General features: G+C 43.1%; 1 protein-coding gene across 3 annotated transcripts in view; it reads left to right on the forward strand.

The window, feature by feature from the left end:
* The window catches only part of LOC126943027 (zinc finger protein 610), a 33,080-nt gene that overhangs the window by 12,967 nt on the left and 3,883 nt on the right, over positions 1-16,230 (forward strand). Inside the window, exons 1-3 of one of the 3 annotated variants that reach the window (XM_050771316.1) lie at positions 1,279-1,365; positions 4,451-4,577; positions 5,430-5,558. In XM_050771316.1, the coding sequence (XP_050627273.1) occupies positions 1,354-1,365; positions 4,451-4,577; positions 5,430-5,558 (268 nt within the window). In that variant the 5' untranslated portion in view covers positions 1,279-1,353. Of the gene's footprint in view, positions 1-1,278; positions 1,366-4,450; positions 4,578-5,429; positions 5,559-16,230 lie in introns of those variants that run through there. The other 2 variants (XM_050771315.1, XM_050771317.1) reach the window with 2 other exon arrangements.

Raw genomic sequence — 16,230 nt, forward strand, 5'->3', positions numbered from 1 at the left:
ATAATTTTACTACAAGAGCATTTTTCCAAAAGCTATGGATATGTCATTTTCAGATTATGGTATTATGCAATATATTCCATGCTTCATTTTCAATTGTAATAAAATTATATTTTTTGTATACATACATATTTTCACATCTTTTTCCTACATTGCCTCCAAATTCTATGTTTAATACATTTCTTCTCTGTTTTGCTCTGCTGAAAACTTTAGGGGACAAATAAATGAGGGTGCTGTTTGGAGACAAAATTTTGTGACATGAGACTGGGCATAGTGGCATGCACCTGTAGTCCCAGCTACTTGGGAGGCTGAGGTGGGAGGATCACTTGATCCCAGGAGGTTGAAGCTACAGTTAGTGAGCTGTGATTGTGGTACTGCACTTCAGCCTGGGCAACAGAGGGAGACCGTCTCAAAAAAAAAAAACCGTTGTGACATGAGTATGTCCATAAGACAATGGCAGGTATACACTAGGATTAACATAAATATGAAAAAGAAAACACTTGGCCGGGTGCAGTAGCTCACGCCTGTAATCCCAGCATTTTGGGAGGCCGAGGCAGGCGGATCAGGAGGTCAGGAGTTCAAGACCAGCCTGGCCAACATGGAAAAAACCCCGTCTCTATTAAAAATACAAGACAGTAGCCCGGCGTGGTGGCGGGAGCCTGTAATCCCAGCTACTCAGGAGGCTGAGGCAGGATAATCGCTTGAACCCGGGGGGCGAAGGTTGCAGTGGGCCAAGATCGCGCCACTTCAGCCTGGGCAAAAGAGCGAAACTCTGTCTCAAAAAAAAAAAAAAAAGGGAAATTACACATTCCGCCCTGGCAGGGTTTTGCATTTCAAAGTTTAATTTGCATCCCCTTCTCAAACAATTCCAGAGCTTTAAAATTCTGAAAACTACCGTTTATTATTCATTTATATTTATTTTATTTGCTTCCAATTTATTTATGTATGATTATGTATTCATTTATTTATTAGGCACAAGGTTTCTCTCAGGCGCCCGTGCAGCGGCAGGACCTCGGCTCACTGTAGCCTCCACCTCATGGGCTCAAGCGAGCCTCCCGCCTCAGCATCGGGTATCTAGGACGACATGCGAGCGCCTCTACGGCCGTTTTAAAATTAATTTTAATAGCAGGAATTTTCGTGGATCTAATCATCAACAGACTTTCCCTCTGCGGGGGCACTGTTTCCAGATAGGTGAGCTGCTTCAGTCACCACGGCAGGACTCGCCTCCAAAACGACAGGAGCTAGGAGCTAGGCGGAGGGAAGCGCAGGCCCCGCCCAATTCCACCCCGGCCTGGCCTCTCAGCTGCGCGCGCAGTTTCCTGGAGACCCGGAAGCAGATTACGTGGAGTGACAGTCATGCTGCGGCGTGTGAGTTTCCCTTTGTTTAGATTAAATCTGGGATGCTGAGTTCCCTGCGCTTCGGTACCCGGCATCTCAGGGGTCACACAGACCTTGAAATCTCGGCACCGCTCCCTCCACCCCGAGTAAACTCAGACGGTCTAATGAGAGTCCGGCGGTCGCTTCCCTGAGTGTTAAAATTGGACGGAGGCTGGTCCTGTCCCCGGTCTTTCACCATTGGGCCATGTAGACAGCTCCTATCGCAGAGTTTTCCCGCTTCAGATCCTTCAGTGACTCCCTAGACACGCCCCGCGCGGCGTAAAGTTCTCACCCGCGAGATGGATCCAAGTCTTTCCGGTCCCCCAAGCCTGGCCCTCTTTTCTGTGCCGTAAATGAGAAGAAATCTATCTGATGTTTACTGCTGATTGTGATGTTTCTGTCTCCCTTGGGCTTTTGCTAACACCTAAATATTTAGTGGACAAAATTATGTTTAGGTTAGTGCAAAAGTAATGGCAAAACCGCGATCACTTTGCAACAACCTAATATTTATGGGCCAGGGCTGGAATTCCATCTTCTCCGGAAACTAAGGCTGGAGAATTCCTTGAGCACAAGAGTTTGAGACCACTCTGGACAACATAGTGAGACCCCCGTCTCAATTTTTGAAACATATTTTTCAGTATGGGTATTTAATAGAGACTGGAATTAAAGTTTTTGTGTTTTTACATGGTCTAACTTTTTGAAATAGTTTAATATACAATAACGTTTATTAACTGAATTGAGCACAGTTTATACATTTTTATTGTTGCAAACATGCTGAAATGCACATTATTAAAAATAACAGTGACAGCCAGGCACAGTGGTGCACACCTATCATTCTAGTTACTCGGAGAGGGTTATCATTTGAGGCTAGGAGTTCAAGGCTGTAATGTGCAATGAATAAGCCATTGCACTGCAACCTGGACACCTTAAAAAACAAACAAAAAGACAAATATCTAAAAAAGAGGTCATTGAGAGACAACTCTTTCAGGTGTCATGTATATGTTTACTAGAGTATATGTATGTGAGTGTATATATGTATATGAATAAGTGTGTGTATGTGATTGTGCATGAGTGCACAGATGAGTAAGTCTATTGTTTTTATCAAAGGCACATCATCAGTTTATATACATCTTATATCTTTTAACAGTTGAAATTACATCTTATATATTTTCATGACCTTAAAATTGTTCTACATGGTTATGATAATGAGTCGATGGCTGTAAGGATAGTAACTTATTATGGGGATACATGTGTGACAGTTTCTTTTTTTTTTTTTTTTTTTTTTTTTTTTGAGACGGAGTCTCGCTCTGTCACCCAGGCTGGAGTGCAGTGGCCGGATCTCAGCTCACTGCAAGCTCCGCCTCCCGGGTTCACGCCATTCTCCTGCCTCAGCCTCCCGAGTAGCTGGGACTACAGGCGCCCGCCACCTCGCCCGGCTAGTTTTTTGTATTTTTTAGTAGAGACGGGGTTTCACCGTGTTAACCAGGATGGTCTCGATCTCCCGACCTCGTGATCCGCCCGTCTCGGCCTCCCAAAGTGCTGGGATTACAGGCTTGAGCCACCGCGCCCGGCCTTGTGTGACAGTTTCTTGATTTTAATACAGGAACTTGTTTTAACTGTACTCAATTAGGTCGTTGTCTGTCAATTTACTTTTGATGCTGATCTGTTACTTTATTGTTTGATCTTTCTTTTTTCTTTTTTTGAGACGGAGTCTCTCTTTGTCACCCAGGCTGGAGTGCAGTGGCACCATCTCAGGTCACTGCAACCTCCGCCTCCCGAGTTCAAGTGATCCTCCTATCTCAGCCTCCCAAGTACCTGGGATTACAGGTGCCATGCCCAGCTAACTTTTGTTATTTTTGGTAGAGACAGGGTTTCACCATGTTGGCTAGGATGGTCTTCAACTCCTGACTTCAAATGATCCACCTGCCTTGGCCTCCCAAAGTGCTGGGATTACGGGAGTGAGCCACTGTGCCTGGCCTAATTCTTAAAGTTTGATTCTAATGCCCAGACACCTGGGATCTGTGCTTACTCTGCCATTTTTAGCCTTCACACCTGGGGCAAGTTTTTTAGAATGTCTGTGAAAGAGTTGTCTCTTCAGTAGGATGGGAACAGATTGTTCTTTCATGGGCTTTTGTTGTAATAGCAGTTAGTACATGTAAAACATTTAGAATATGCCAGGTGAGGTGGCTCACACCTGTAATCCCAGCACTTTGGGAGGCCAAGGCAGGCGGATCCCAAGGTCAGGAGATCGAGACCATGCTGGCTAACACAGTGAAACCCCGTCTTTACTAAAAATACAAAAAATTAGCCGGGCGTGGTGGCGGGCACCTGTACTCCCAGCTACTTGGGAGGCTGAGGTAGGAGAATGGCGTGAACCCAGGGGGCGGAGCTTGCAGTGAGCCGAGATCTCGCCACTGCACTCCAGCCTGGGTGACAGAGCGAGACACCGTCTAAAAAAACAAAAACATTTAGAATAGTTCCTATCACATGGGAAGTGTTCAAAAGCTTCATCCTGGCTGTGCTTGGTGGCTCATGCCTGTAATCCCAGCACTTTGCGAGGCTGAGGTGGGTGGATTGCTTGAGGTCAGGAGTTCGAGACCAGCCTCACCAACATAGTGAAACCCCGTCTCTACTAAAAATACAAAAATTAGTTGGGCATGGTGGTGGGTGCCTGTAGTCCCAGCTACTCTGGAGGCTTAGGCAGGAGAATCACTTGAACCTGGGAGGCAGATGTTGCATTGAGCCAAGATTGTGCCACTGCACTCCAGCCTGGGCAACAAAGAGAGACTCTCTCTGAAAAATATATATATGTAGTATCTGACACGTCTATAGAAATAACTGTGGGTTAATTTTTGTATTTTTTGTATTGTCCACAAAATTAGAGATCTATACTAATTTAAAGAATATCATAACTTCTAATAGAGAAGTATAATAAAACACAATTAGAAACACATAACTAGCTAAAAAATACCTTAATGTGGATTTGTCAAAACATTCCCTTCAATTAAGTCAGTCCTTACAACTGTCTTCTCATTTTGTGATGATACCCTATTGGTGAAATGTGTTTTCATTTCAGGGTCTATTGACATTCAGGGATGTGGCCATAGAATTCTCTCAGGAGGAGTGGAAATGCCTGGACCCTGCTCAGAGGACTCTATACAGAGACGTGATGCTGGAGAATTATAGGAACCTGGTCTTCCTGGGTGAGGATAATGTCCCTCCAGAAGTCAGGATCTGCCCTGGTGTATTTTTGCATTTTGTTGTGTGCCTCTTAGCATTTTAGGAGTCAATGTACCGCTTGACTGAGATTAAAACCCTGTTGACTCAGAAATGAAAACCTCCATAATGCTTTATAATGCTGTATTTTTCAGAAACAATAAGCTCCATAATGCCTTCTAGACTTAAAATAACTGCTTTCTTCAAACATTCTGCCCCCTTCATGATTAATCATTGAGTGGTACCAGGGCTTAAGTATGCATCAAACCTTCCGACAGACTTAAGATATCCAGTTGTCTGTCATCCACCCCTGTGCTTATGATTCATTAGTTCTTGCAAGAGAGCTCGATGTCTGCATGTTACAATGTTCCCTCAGCATTCAGAAGGAGGCAGTGGATGAATTTATGTGAAATATTGTTCTTTTGTTTGTTTGTTTGTTTGTTTGAGACACAGTCTCGCTGGGTTGCCAGGCTGGCGTGGAGTGGCAGGATCTTGGCTCACTGCAACCTCCGCCTCCCAGGTTCAAGTGATTCTCCTGCCTCCATCTCCCGAGTAGCTAGGACTACAGGTGCGCGTCACCGCGCCTGGCTAATTTTTGTATTTTTAGTAGAGCCGGGGTTTCACCATATTGGTCAGGCCAGTCTTGAACTCCTGACCTCATAGTCCGCCTGCCTTGGCCTCCCAAAGTGCTGCGGTTACAGGCATGAGCCACCGCGCCTGGCAAAATACTATTCTTGATCCGTTTATAGTATCATCTCTCCTACCTAGACATGGGGCTTGGATTTTGGAGATGCCACAACACACATTTATTCTTTATTTTTCTTTCTTTTTATAAATAGGAATCTGTCTTCCTGACCTGAGTATTATCTCCATGTTGGAGCAAAGGAGAGATCCCCGGAATCTGCAGAGTGAAGTGAAAATAGCAAACAATCCAGATGGCAGGGAATGCATCAAAGGTGTGAACACAGGTAAGAGCTTGGAAGGGCAGAGTGGCAGCCCCATAATTTTTTTTTTTTAAACAGGGTCTTGCTCTGTCACCCATGCTGTCGTACAGTGGCAGTCGTGGCTCAACTCATAGCGTCAAATTCCTGGACTCAAGTGATCCTCCTTCTTCTGCTTCCCAAAGTGGCGGGATTAGAAGCATGAGCCACTGCACCCTGCAGAACCACACTTTGAGATTCTGTTTGGGAGCTCTCTGCAAGTAGGAGAATTCTTTGGGAAAATAAAAGTTTAAATCCTGTGACTTCTGATTGGAGTTTGTTTTGTTTTGTTTTGAGACAAGTTCTTGCTCTGTTGCCTAGGCTGGAGTGTAGTGGTGGTGTGATCATGGCTCACTGTACCCTCAGTCTTTGGGCTCATATGATCTTCTTGTCTCTGCCTGCCAAGTCGCTGGGACTATAGGCACGTGCCACTGCACCTCACTAATTTTTAAAAATGTTTTCTGGAGATGAGGTCTCACTATGTTGCCCAGACTTGTCTTGAACTCCTGGCCTCAAGTATTCCTCCTAGCTGGCCTGCCAAAGTGCTGGGATTGTAGGCATGACCCACCATGCCTGGCGTAGAAGGGAAATTTTTCTTGGCCCCCTCTTACTGCTGTGTTCTTTGTTTTTGGTTTCTTGGATTTTGGGTTTTTTCTTTTTTTTCTTTTTTTCTTTTTTTTTTTGGAGACAGAGTCTTACTCTGTTACCCAAGCTGGTATTGTTATTTTTTAATTTTTAAATTTATTTTTATGAAATTTTTTTATTGTGAGACAGAGTCTTGCTCTGTCGTCCAGGCTGGAATGCAGTGGCACGATCTTGGCTCACTGCAACCTCTGCCTCTTGGGTTCAAGCCATTCTCGTGCCTTAGCCTCCCAAGTAGCTGGGATTACAGGTGTGCACCACCGAGCCTGGCTAAATTTTTTCTGTATTTTTAGTAGAAACAGGGTCTTGAACTCCTGACCTCAAGTGATCCACCCACCTTGGCCTCCTAAAGTGCTGGGATTACAAGCATGAGCCACTGCTCCTGGCCATATTACCATTATTTATTTCAGTAGGTTTTTGGGGAACAAGTGGTGTTTGGTTACATGCGTAAGTTCTTTAGTGGTGATTTCTGAGATTTTGGTGCACCCATCACCCGAGCATTGTACACTGTATTCAATGTATATATAGTCTTTTATCCCTCACCTCCCACCCTTTTCCCTGAGACCTCAAAGTCCATTGTATCATTTCACACCTTTGCATCCTCCTAGTTTAACTCCCACTTATGAGTGAGAACATACAATGTTTGGTTTTCCATTCCTGAGTTAGTTCACTTAGAATAATGGTCTTCAATTCTGTCCAGGTTGCTGCAAATGCCATTATTTCATTCCTTTTTATGACTGAGTAGTATTCCATATTACATGTATACCATATTTTCTTTATCTACTTCTTGATGGGCATTTGAGCTGGTCCTCTGTTTTTGCACTTGTGAATTGTGCTGCTATAAACATGCGTGTGCAAGTGTCTCTTTTGCATAATGACTTCTTTTCCTCTGGGTAGATACCAGGAGTGGTTTTCCTTTATCAAATGGTAGATCTACTTTTAGACCTTTAAGGAATCTCCACACTGTTTTCCATAGTGGTTGTACTAGTTTCCATTCCCATCAGCAGTGTCAAGTGGTCCCTTTTCATCACATCCACGCCAATATGTATTATTTATGTATTACGGCCATTCTTGCAGGAGTAAGATGGTATTGCATTGTAGTTTTAATTTGTATTTCTCTGAGAATTGGTGATGTTGAGTCTTTCTTCATCTGTTTGTTGGTCATTTCTGTATCTTCTTTTGACAACTGTCTGTTCATGTCCTTAGCCCACTTTTTGATAGGAGTGTTTGTTTTTTTCTTGCTGATTTGTTTGAGTTCCTTGTAGATTCTGGGTATTAGTCCTTTGTCAGATACATAGTTTTTGAAGATTTTCTCCCACTCTATGGGTTGTCTGTTTACTCTGCTGATTATTTCTTTTGCTGTGCCAAGGCGAAGTCTTTATCATGATGGACAGCACCCTCTCATATGGCTTATGATTCTTTGATTCATCATTCTGAAGGACACAGGGAGGGCTGTGTCAGAGGGGTCTGTTTTCCCTGTGGTCTCTGTTTCTGTCGTGATTTTATCTAATGCTAAGTTTATACATCAAACCTGAGGTATGCGTAGACCTGCCTCCTTGACCTATGTGTGGTCCACACAATATCCTATACTAGGAAGGCCTCATCAGGAGATAAGAAAACATTGGCGGCTCTGTTTTTTGTGTGTGGGGCTCACAAATAGCATGAAGGCATCTCAGCCCCTCTTTGCCTCTTCAGGTCTTGCGGGGATAGGGACAATCCAGTGTTTTTCTTACTCTCAAATGCTACTCAGCAGAGAGCGCTTCACTTCTGGTCAACCGAATGGGTGGAGATTTCTCCCCACCAACAACCAGTTTTTCAGCGGCCATCTAATAGTTTTCTGTGACTCCTTTCTGATATTATCTATCTGGAATTAGAGTCAGATCCCACAGGCAAAGGGTTGAGTTCCCAAACCTGTCCCCTACCTCAGCCACCAATCACAGATAGTAAGCTGTCATCTGTCCTTCTTACCAACCAGCTACAGGTTGGGGTTCCCTGAGGCCCCTTGTTGGGTTTGATTGCTTTGCTAGAGTGGCTCACAGAACTCAGTAAAACACATTCTTAGGCTCATTGGTTCACGCTGAGGGGTGTTTTGGAAGGATACAGATGAACAGCTGGATGAAGAGATTCACAGGGGCGGGCATATAGGAAGATTCACTGGGTGCGCCACCCTCCAGGCACCTGCGTGTGTCACCATTTGGAAGATCTCATGACCCCAAAGTTCAGGGGTGTTTTTTATTTTGAGACGGCGTCTTGCCCTATCACCCAGGCTAGAGTGAAGTGGCACAATCTCAGCTCACTGCAATCTCTGCCTCCCGGTTCAAGTGATTCTCTTAGTTCAGGGATTTTTTATGGAGTCTTCATCACATAGGCATGACTGATATTAACTCAGTCTCCAGCCCCTCTTCCCTTCCTGGAGGATAGTGGATGGGGCTGACATTTTGATGCCTGTAATCATGGCCTGGTCTTTCTGATGATCAACCCAGTCCAGGAAACCTAGAGAGGTTGCCTCATTAGAACAAATCACGTTCCTCTCGCCTAGAACATCCCAAGAAGTTAGGAGCTCTGTGTCAGAAACCAATGAAGAAACCGACATATGCATTTCTTCTTCTTTTACAAGGTTCCTCAGCCGTTCTTCAGTTGTGCTTTGTCCATACTTTACTGGTGTGTGTAACAGGTGTAGGTAGCTCTTCTGAGATTTTTACTCAGCACAATGGGAAAGACAGTCGACTGCAAGATCCTTTAGGTCTGGGGCGGTGTCTCATGCCTGTAATCCCAGCACTTTGGGAGGCTGAGTTGGGCGGATCAGGAGGTCCGTGGATCGAAACCATCATGGCCAATATGGTAAAACCCCATCTCTACTAATAATATAAAACAAAATTAGCTGGGCGTGGTGGTATGTGCCTGTGGTCCCAGCTATTAGGGAGGCTGAGGCAGGAGAATCACTTGAACCCAGGAGGCAGAGGTTGCAGTGAGCCAAGATCGTGCCACTGCACTCCAGCCTGGCAACAGAGTGAGACTCCGTCTCAAAAAAAAAAAAAAAAAAAAAAAAAAAAAAAAAAAAGATCCTTTATTGGATGCCCGAGTCCTCGTGAGAGAACAGCTCACTGGAATGATGATTTTATTTTGGGCTTTTGCGTGTATTAGAAATGAACTTGGGGCTGGGCACGGTGGCTCATACCTGTAATCTGAGCACTTTGGGAGGCTGAGGTAGGTGGATCGCTTGAGCCCAGGAGTTTGAGACCATCCTGAGTAACACTGCAAGACCTTGTCTCTACAAAACATATGAAAATTAGCTGGCTGTGATGGTGCACAACTGTAGTCCCAGCTACTCAGGAGGCTAAGGTGGGAGAATCACCTGAGCCCAGGAGTTTGAGGCAGCAGTGAACCATGATTGTGTCACTGCACGTGACCCTTAGTTACAGAGTTAAGACCCTGTCTCAGAAAAAAAAGAAGAAGAAAATTTAAAAATAAGTGAACTTGACATTACTATTTAGTCAGTGGTTCCATATGTTACTCTTTGTCTTCTTTGTTTTATATGTGTGGGGATGTTGTATCAGGGAATAGCCATTGATTTATATATTTTTGAGGACGTTTCTCTTTTTTTTTTGCCTAGGAGTTTCTCTAACACCTATACACACTCTAGGAGTTTTGGATTGGGTAGTATAAATATTTCTTTTCCTTTCCTTTATCTGATTTAGATATTAAAGTATATTTTTGTCAGTTAAGTTTATTAGAATGTATAAATTGGGAATTTAATTTTTAATTTTTTTTTAATACATCTCGCTCTGTTGCCCAGGCTGGAGTGCAGCGATGTGATTTCAGCTCACTGCAGCCTCAGCCTCCCGGGTTCAAGCATTTCTCCTTCCTCAGCCTCCCAAGTAGCTGGGATTATAGGTGCCTGCCAGCACACCCAGCTAATTTTTTGTATTTTTAGTAGAGATAGGGTTTTGCCATGTTGGCCAGGCTGGTCTCAAACTCCTGACCTCAGATGATCCACCCGCCTCAGCCTCCCAAAGTGCTGGGATTACAGGCGTGAACTACTGCACCTGGCCTCATTTTTAATTTTTTTAGAGACAGGGTTTCATTCTGCGTCCCAGGCTAGATGGCAGTGCTGCAGTTCAGGTCACTGCATCCTTGACTTTCAGGGCAAAAGTGCTCTTCCCAGCTCACCCTCCCCCATACCTGGGACTGTTAGTTATGCCAGTACATTGGTGTTGAACTGGCTTCAAACAACTGTCTCATCTCAGCCTTCCAAAGTGCTGAGATTACAAGTGTGAGCCACCACACCCAGCCATGAATTTTTGATATCTCAAGAATACACTGTTTTAAAATTGTTACCATCTTAAGCCCAGAAATACCAACACATTGACTCACCGTAAGTTGTTATTTAAGTTTGAGAGGAAGAACTCAAACTGTGTTTGATCCCTGTTTGGTCTCACACCTAACAACAATAAATGCAGAAAATTTATTTGACCAAATATGTAGGATTTTCTCCTCTAATGAGCAAGCAGTCAGTTCTGCAGTGGATTGTGCTGGATGTACTTCAATAAATTCTGACATTGTGTAGCTAGAGATAGCATTGATATGGTTTGGCTCTGTGTCCCCACCCAAATCTCATCTCCAGTTGTAATCCCCACTTGTCATGGAGGGACCTGGTAGGAGGTGTTAGATCATGGGGGTGGTTTCCGCCATGCTGTTCTCGTGATAGTGAGTGAGTTCTCATGAGATCTGATGGTTTCAGAGCGTGGCATTTCCTCCCTCCCTCTCCTGCCACCATATAAGACATGCCTTGCTTCCCCTTTGCCTTTGACCATGATCGTAAGTTTCCTGAGACCTCCCCAGCCACACAGAACTGAGTCTATTAAACTTCTTTTCTTTATAAATTACCCATTTTTTTTTTTTTTTTAGACAGAGTCTCGCTGTGTTACCCAGGCTGGAGTGTAGTAGTGCGATTTCGGCTCACCACAGTCTCCGCCTCCCAGGTTCAAGTGATTCTCCTGCCTCAGCCTCCCGAGTAGCTGGGACTTAGGAGTGCGCCATCATGCTTGGTTAATTTTTGTATTTTTAGTAAAGATGGGGTTTCACTATGTTGGCCAGGCTGATCTCGAACTCTTGACCTCGTGATCTGCCTGCCTCAGCCTCCCAAAGTGCTAAGATTACAGGAATTACCCAGTCTTGAGTATGTCTTTATAGCAGTGTGAAAACAGACTAATACAGGCATCAAATCCCACGTGGTGAGCATTGAATCCACAAGACTGCCCCCACTTTAGACAGCAGTCCCAAATCTAGACCTCCCAGAACTGGCTCCAAGTTGGGTTTCCAATGACTTCCTCTTCAGGTTCAATTAATGTGCTAGAACCATTCACAGAGCTCAGAGAAACATTTAAATTTACAGGTTTATTACAAAAGGTATTTACATATTTTTTGAGAGCATCTCGGTCTGTTGTTGAGACTGGAGTGCAGTGGCGTAATCTCAGCTCACTGCAACCTCCGCCTACCGGGTTCAAGCGATTCTTGTGCCTCAGCCTCCCAAATAATTGGGATTACAGGAACCCACCACGGCACCCGGCTAATTTTTATATTTTTAGTAGAGATGGGGTTTCACCATGTTGGCCAGGCTGGTCTCGAACTCCCAACCTCAAGTGATCCACCCGCTTCAGCCCTCAAAAGTGCTGGGATTACAGGCATGAGCCACTGCACCGGCCAAAAAACTTTTTTTTTTAAATAAAAGACACAAATTAACATTCAGATGGAAACATACATAGGGTGAGTTCTGGAAGGGTCTCAAACATAGGATTGTCTGTCCCCTGGAGTCGGGGTGTGCCACCCTTTTAGTACTTGGATGAGTTCTCATTCACCTTCCTGTCAGCCTCCATGTGTTCAGCTTTCCAGAAGCTTTCTAACCCAGTCCTTTTGGTGTTTGTTTTTTTGTTTGTTTGTTTGTTTTTGAGACAGAATCTTGCTCTGTCACCCAGGCTGGAGTGCAGTGGCACAATCTTGGCCCTCTGCAACTTCCACCTCCCAAGCTCAAGCCATTCTCCTGCCTTGGCCTTCTGAGTAGCTGGGATTACAGGCACGCATCACCATGCCTAGCTAATTTTTGTATATATACCCAGATGAGGAATTGTTGCCTATATTGGTAATTTGATTTTGGATTATTTGAGAAAATGTCATACTTGTTTATTATTATTTTTTTATTTTCGAGACAGGGTCTCACTCTGTCACCCAGGATGGAGTGCGGTATACAATCTCAGTTCACTGCAACCTCCGTCTCCCAGGTTCAAGTGATTCTTGTGCCTCATCCTCCCGAGTAGCTGGGATTACAGGCATGTGCCTCCATCCCCATCTAATTTTTGAACTTCTTTAATAGAGACAGGGTTTTACCATGTTGGTCAGGCTGGTCTCCAACTCTTGGCCTCAGGTGATCCACCCACCTCAGCCTCCCAAAGTGCTGAGATTACAGGCGTGAGCCACCGCACCTGGCCCATACTTCTTTGCACCATTTTACATTTCCAACAACAGGATATAAGTCTCCCATTTCTGCACATTTTTGCCATTTGTGATTTACTGTTTTTTTTTTTTTTTTTTTTTTTGGTTTGTTTTTTGGGTTTTTTTTAAACAATAAACATTCGGGTTTTCTTTGCATTTTTCTAATGATTAGTGATATTTTGCATGTTTTCATATGGTTGTTAGTTGTTTGTATATCACCTCTGGAGAAATGTGTATTCCACTCTTCCTTATTTCTTAATTTTTCATTTACTTTTATTCAATAATATTAAATGAAGTATCTTTTTATTCGTATGAGTTACATATATCTTAGATATTAATGTCTTAGAGATTTGATTTGCAAATATTTTGTTACATTTAGTAAGTTTCCTTTTCACTCTGGCAATTGTTTTCCTTCATTCACAATCATTATCTGTCTTATTGTAGTGCATTTTATGTATTTTTACCTTCTTTCTTGTTCCATTGAGGTTATAGCCAGGAAAAAACATTGTTGAATCCACTGTCATAAAGCTTTTTATCTATTATTTTTTCCAGGAGTTTTATAGTTTTCAATCTTAATTTTAGGTCATAAATCAATTCTTAAGTTAATTTGTGCATAGGGTGTAAAGTAAGGGTTCAGCTTCATTCCTTTGCATGTAGATATCCAATTTCCGGAGCACTCTCTGTTGAAGTGACTGTCCTTTTCTCCTCACATGGTTTTGGCATTTTTATGGAACACGATTTAACCATATTTTTCAGGGTTTGTTTCTGGCCTCTCTGTTCTCCCTTAGTTTATACATCTGTCTTCATGTCACTACAGTTCTGTTTTGATGAAGGTAGCTTGGTAATAAGTTTGAAGAACTAGAGTTCTGTTTTGATGAAGGTAGCTTGGTAATAAGTTTGAAGAACTAGAGTTCTGTTTTGATGAAAGTAGCCTGGTAATAAGGCTGAAGTTCAATGACACGATCGTGGTTCACTTAACCTCGAACTCCTGAGCTCAAGCAATTCTCCTGCTTCAGCCTCTCCATTAGTGGGGATCACAGGCATGTGCCACTATGCCCAGGTAATTTTTTTAATTTTTAGTAGAGATGGGGTCTTGCTGTGTTGCTTAAGCTGGTCTTGAACTGGGCTTCTGCTTGGCCTCTCACAGTGCTGAGGTTACAAGTGCGAGCCAGTGTGCCTGGCCCATTTGTTTGTTTGTTTTTTAATGTAAACAGACAGTGTCATAATATCCTTCCCAGTACTGTTGTTGTTACATTCCAAGTTCTAGTGTATTGTGTTTCTGTTTTTCTTTGTATCAAGATATTTTCTAATTTTTCTTGTGATTTCTTTTTTCAACCCTTGGGTTTTTTAAGTGTGTTGTTAAAATTGCACATATTTGTGGACTTAATACATTTTTCCTCTGCTGTTAATTTCTGGTTATGTTTCATGATGATGGGAATCAATCGTTTACATGATTTCAGATTTTTTTGTTCTTTTAAGACCAAGTCTCACTCTGTTGCCCAGGCCATGCATTAGCATGATCACTGCTCACTGCAGCCTCGACTTCCTGAGCTCAAGCAATCCACCCACCTCGGCCTCTCAAAGTGCTGTGATTATAGGCATGAGCCACTATGCTCGGCCTTAAATCATCAAGAATTCATTTTATATTCTACTGTGAGGTCTATTCTGGAAGTTGTTCCATGGAAATTGGAGAAAAATTTGTATTCTGCTGTTTTGGGTGGTGTGTTCTGTATATATCTCGTATGTCTCATGGGTCTGTAGTGGTGTTTGAGTCTTCCATTTCCTTTTTTTCCCCCCGTTTTAGATATATTCTTGCTCTTCTGCCCAGGCTGGAGTGCAGTGGCACTGTCATACCTCATAGTAGCCTGCATCTCCTGGCTTCAAGTGATCCTCCTGCCTCAGCCTCCCAAGTACCCAAGTGCAAGTACCATGCACTACCATGCCTGGCTAATTTTTAAAATTTTTTTGTGGAGACAGGGTCTTGCTTTGTTGCCCAGGCTGGACTTGAACCCCTAGGATCAAGTGATCTTCCCACCTCAGCCTTTCAAAGTGTTTAATTACAAGCAGGAGCCACTGCTCCCAACCAGAATCCTCAGTTTCTTTATTGTTCTTCTGTCTGGTTCTATCCATTTTCAGAACTAGAATATTGAATTCAACTATAATATTGTGGAACAATATTTCTCTTTGGAGTTCTATCAAGTTTCCTTTCTCTTTTTTTTTTTTTTTTTTTGAGACGGAGTCTCGCTCTGTCACCCAGGCTGGAGTGCAGTGGCTGGATCTCAGCTCACTGCAAGCTCTGCCTCCCAGATTCACGCCATTCTCCTGCCTCAGCCTCCTGAGTAGCTGGGACTATAGGCGCCCACCACCATGCCCGGCTAATTTTTTTTATTTTTTAGTAGAGACAGGGTTTCACCGGGTTAGCCAGGATGGTCTCGATCTCCCAACCTTATGATCCGCCCATCTCGGCCTCCCAAAGTGCTGGGATTACAGGCTTGAGCCACCGCGCCCGGCCCAAGTTTCCATTCTATACTTAGTTTTTATTTATTTACTTACTACTTTTAATAGAGATGGAGTCTCAGTATGTTGCTCAGGCTTATGTCAAACTCTTAGGCTCTAGTAATCCTCCTGCCTCAGTCTCCCAAAGGGCTGGGATTACAGGCATGAGCCACTGCACCCAGCATCATTCTGTACTTAGGAGCTCTGACACTTGGTGTTTATATATTTATAATTGTTATATCTTCTTGGTGAATCGAGTCTTTCATCATTTTATAATAATCTTTGTCTCTCATGATTTTTGAGTAGAAGTCTGTTCTCTCATATTAACACTGCCACCTGTACTTTCTGCTGGTTACTGTTTGCATGGAATATATTTTTCCATCCTTTCCATTTCAGCTTGTTTGTGTCCTTAGAATTAAAGGGAGTTTCTTGCAGATAGGATTTAGTAAATCTTGTTTTCTTCTGATTCCAAAGTTAAATCAGGCCAACATTACATGAAAAGAAGGAGAGTATCAAACATAGAAACTATTAAAAACAAAAGAGGCTGAGGTAGGAGAATGGCGTGAACCTGGGAGGCGGAGCTTGCAGTGAGCCGAGATCGCGCCACTGCACTCCAGCCTGTGCGACAGAGCGAGACTCCGTCTCAAAAAAAAAACGAAAGAATACATATTAGATTATTATCTGTAGATTATTTAATATCTTGTAGATCTTTTTCCTACGTTTCTTTCTTACTGCCTTCTGTAGTGTTTTGCTTGTTTCATTGTAGTGACAGACTTGAATCCCATCTCGTGTGTGTGTCTGATATATTTTCTTTTTGTGGTTAGCATTGCAGGTACTTCAAATACTGTGAAATTAAAACATTCTATTTTGAAATATTAACAGCGTAACTTTTATTAGATACAGAAAGGTCTATTTCACAACTCTACTCTCACTTTCTGTTATTAATGGCAGACATTATTTTGATATACGTTATGGTCCCATTAACATACATATATAGCGCTTTTAAAATGATTTTGTCTTTTAATTGCTAGGA

This window comes from Macaca thibetana, chromosome 19 (assembly GCF_024542745.1).
Source record: "Macaca thibetana thibetana isolate TM-01 chromosome 19, ASM2454274v1, whole genome shotgun sequence".
Taxonomy (NCBI): domain Eukaryota; kingdom Metazoa; phylum Chordata; class Mammalia; order Primates; family Cercopithecidae; genus Macaca; species Macaca thibetana.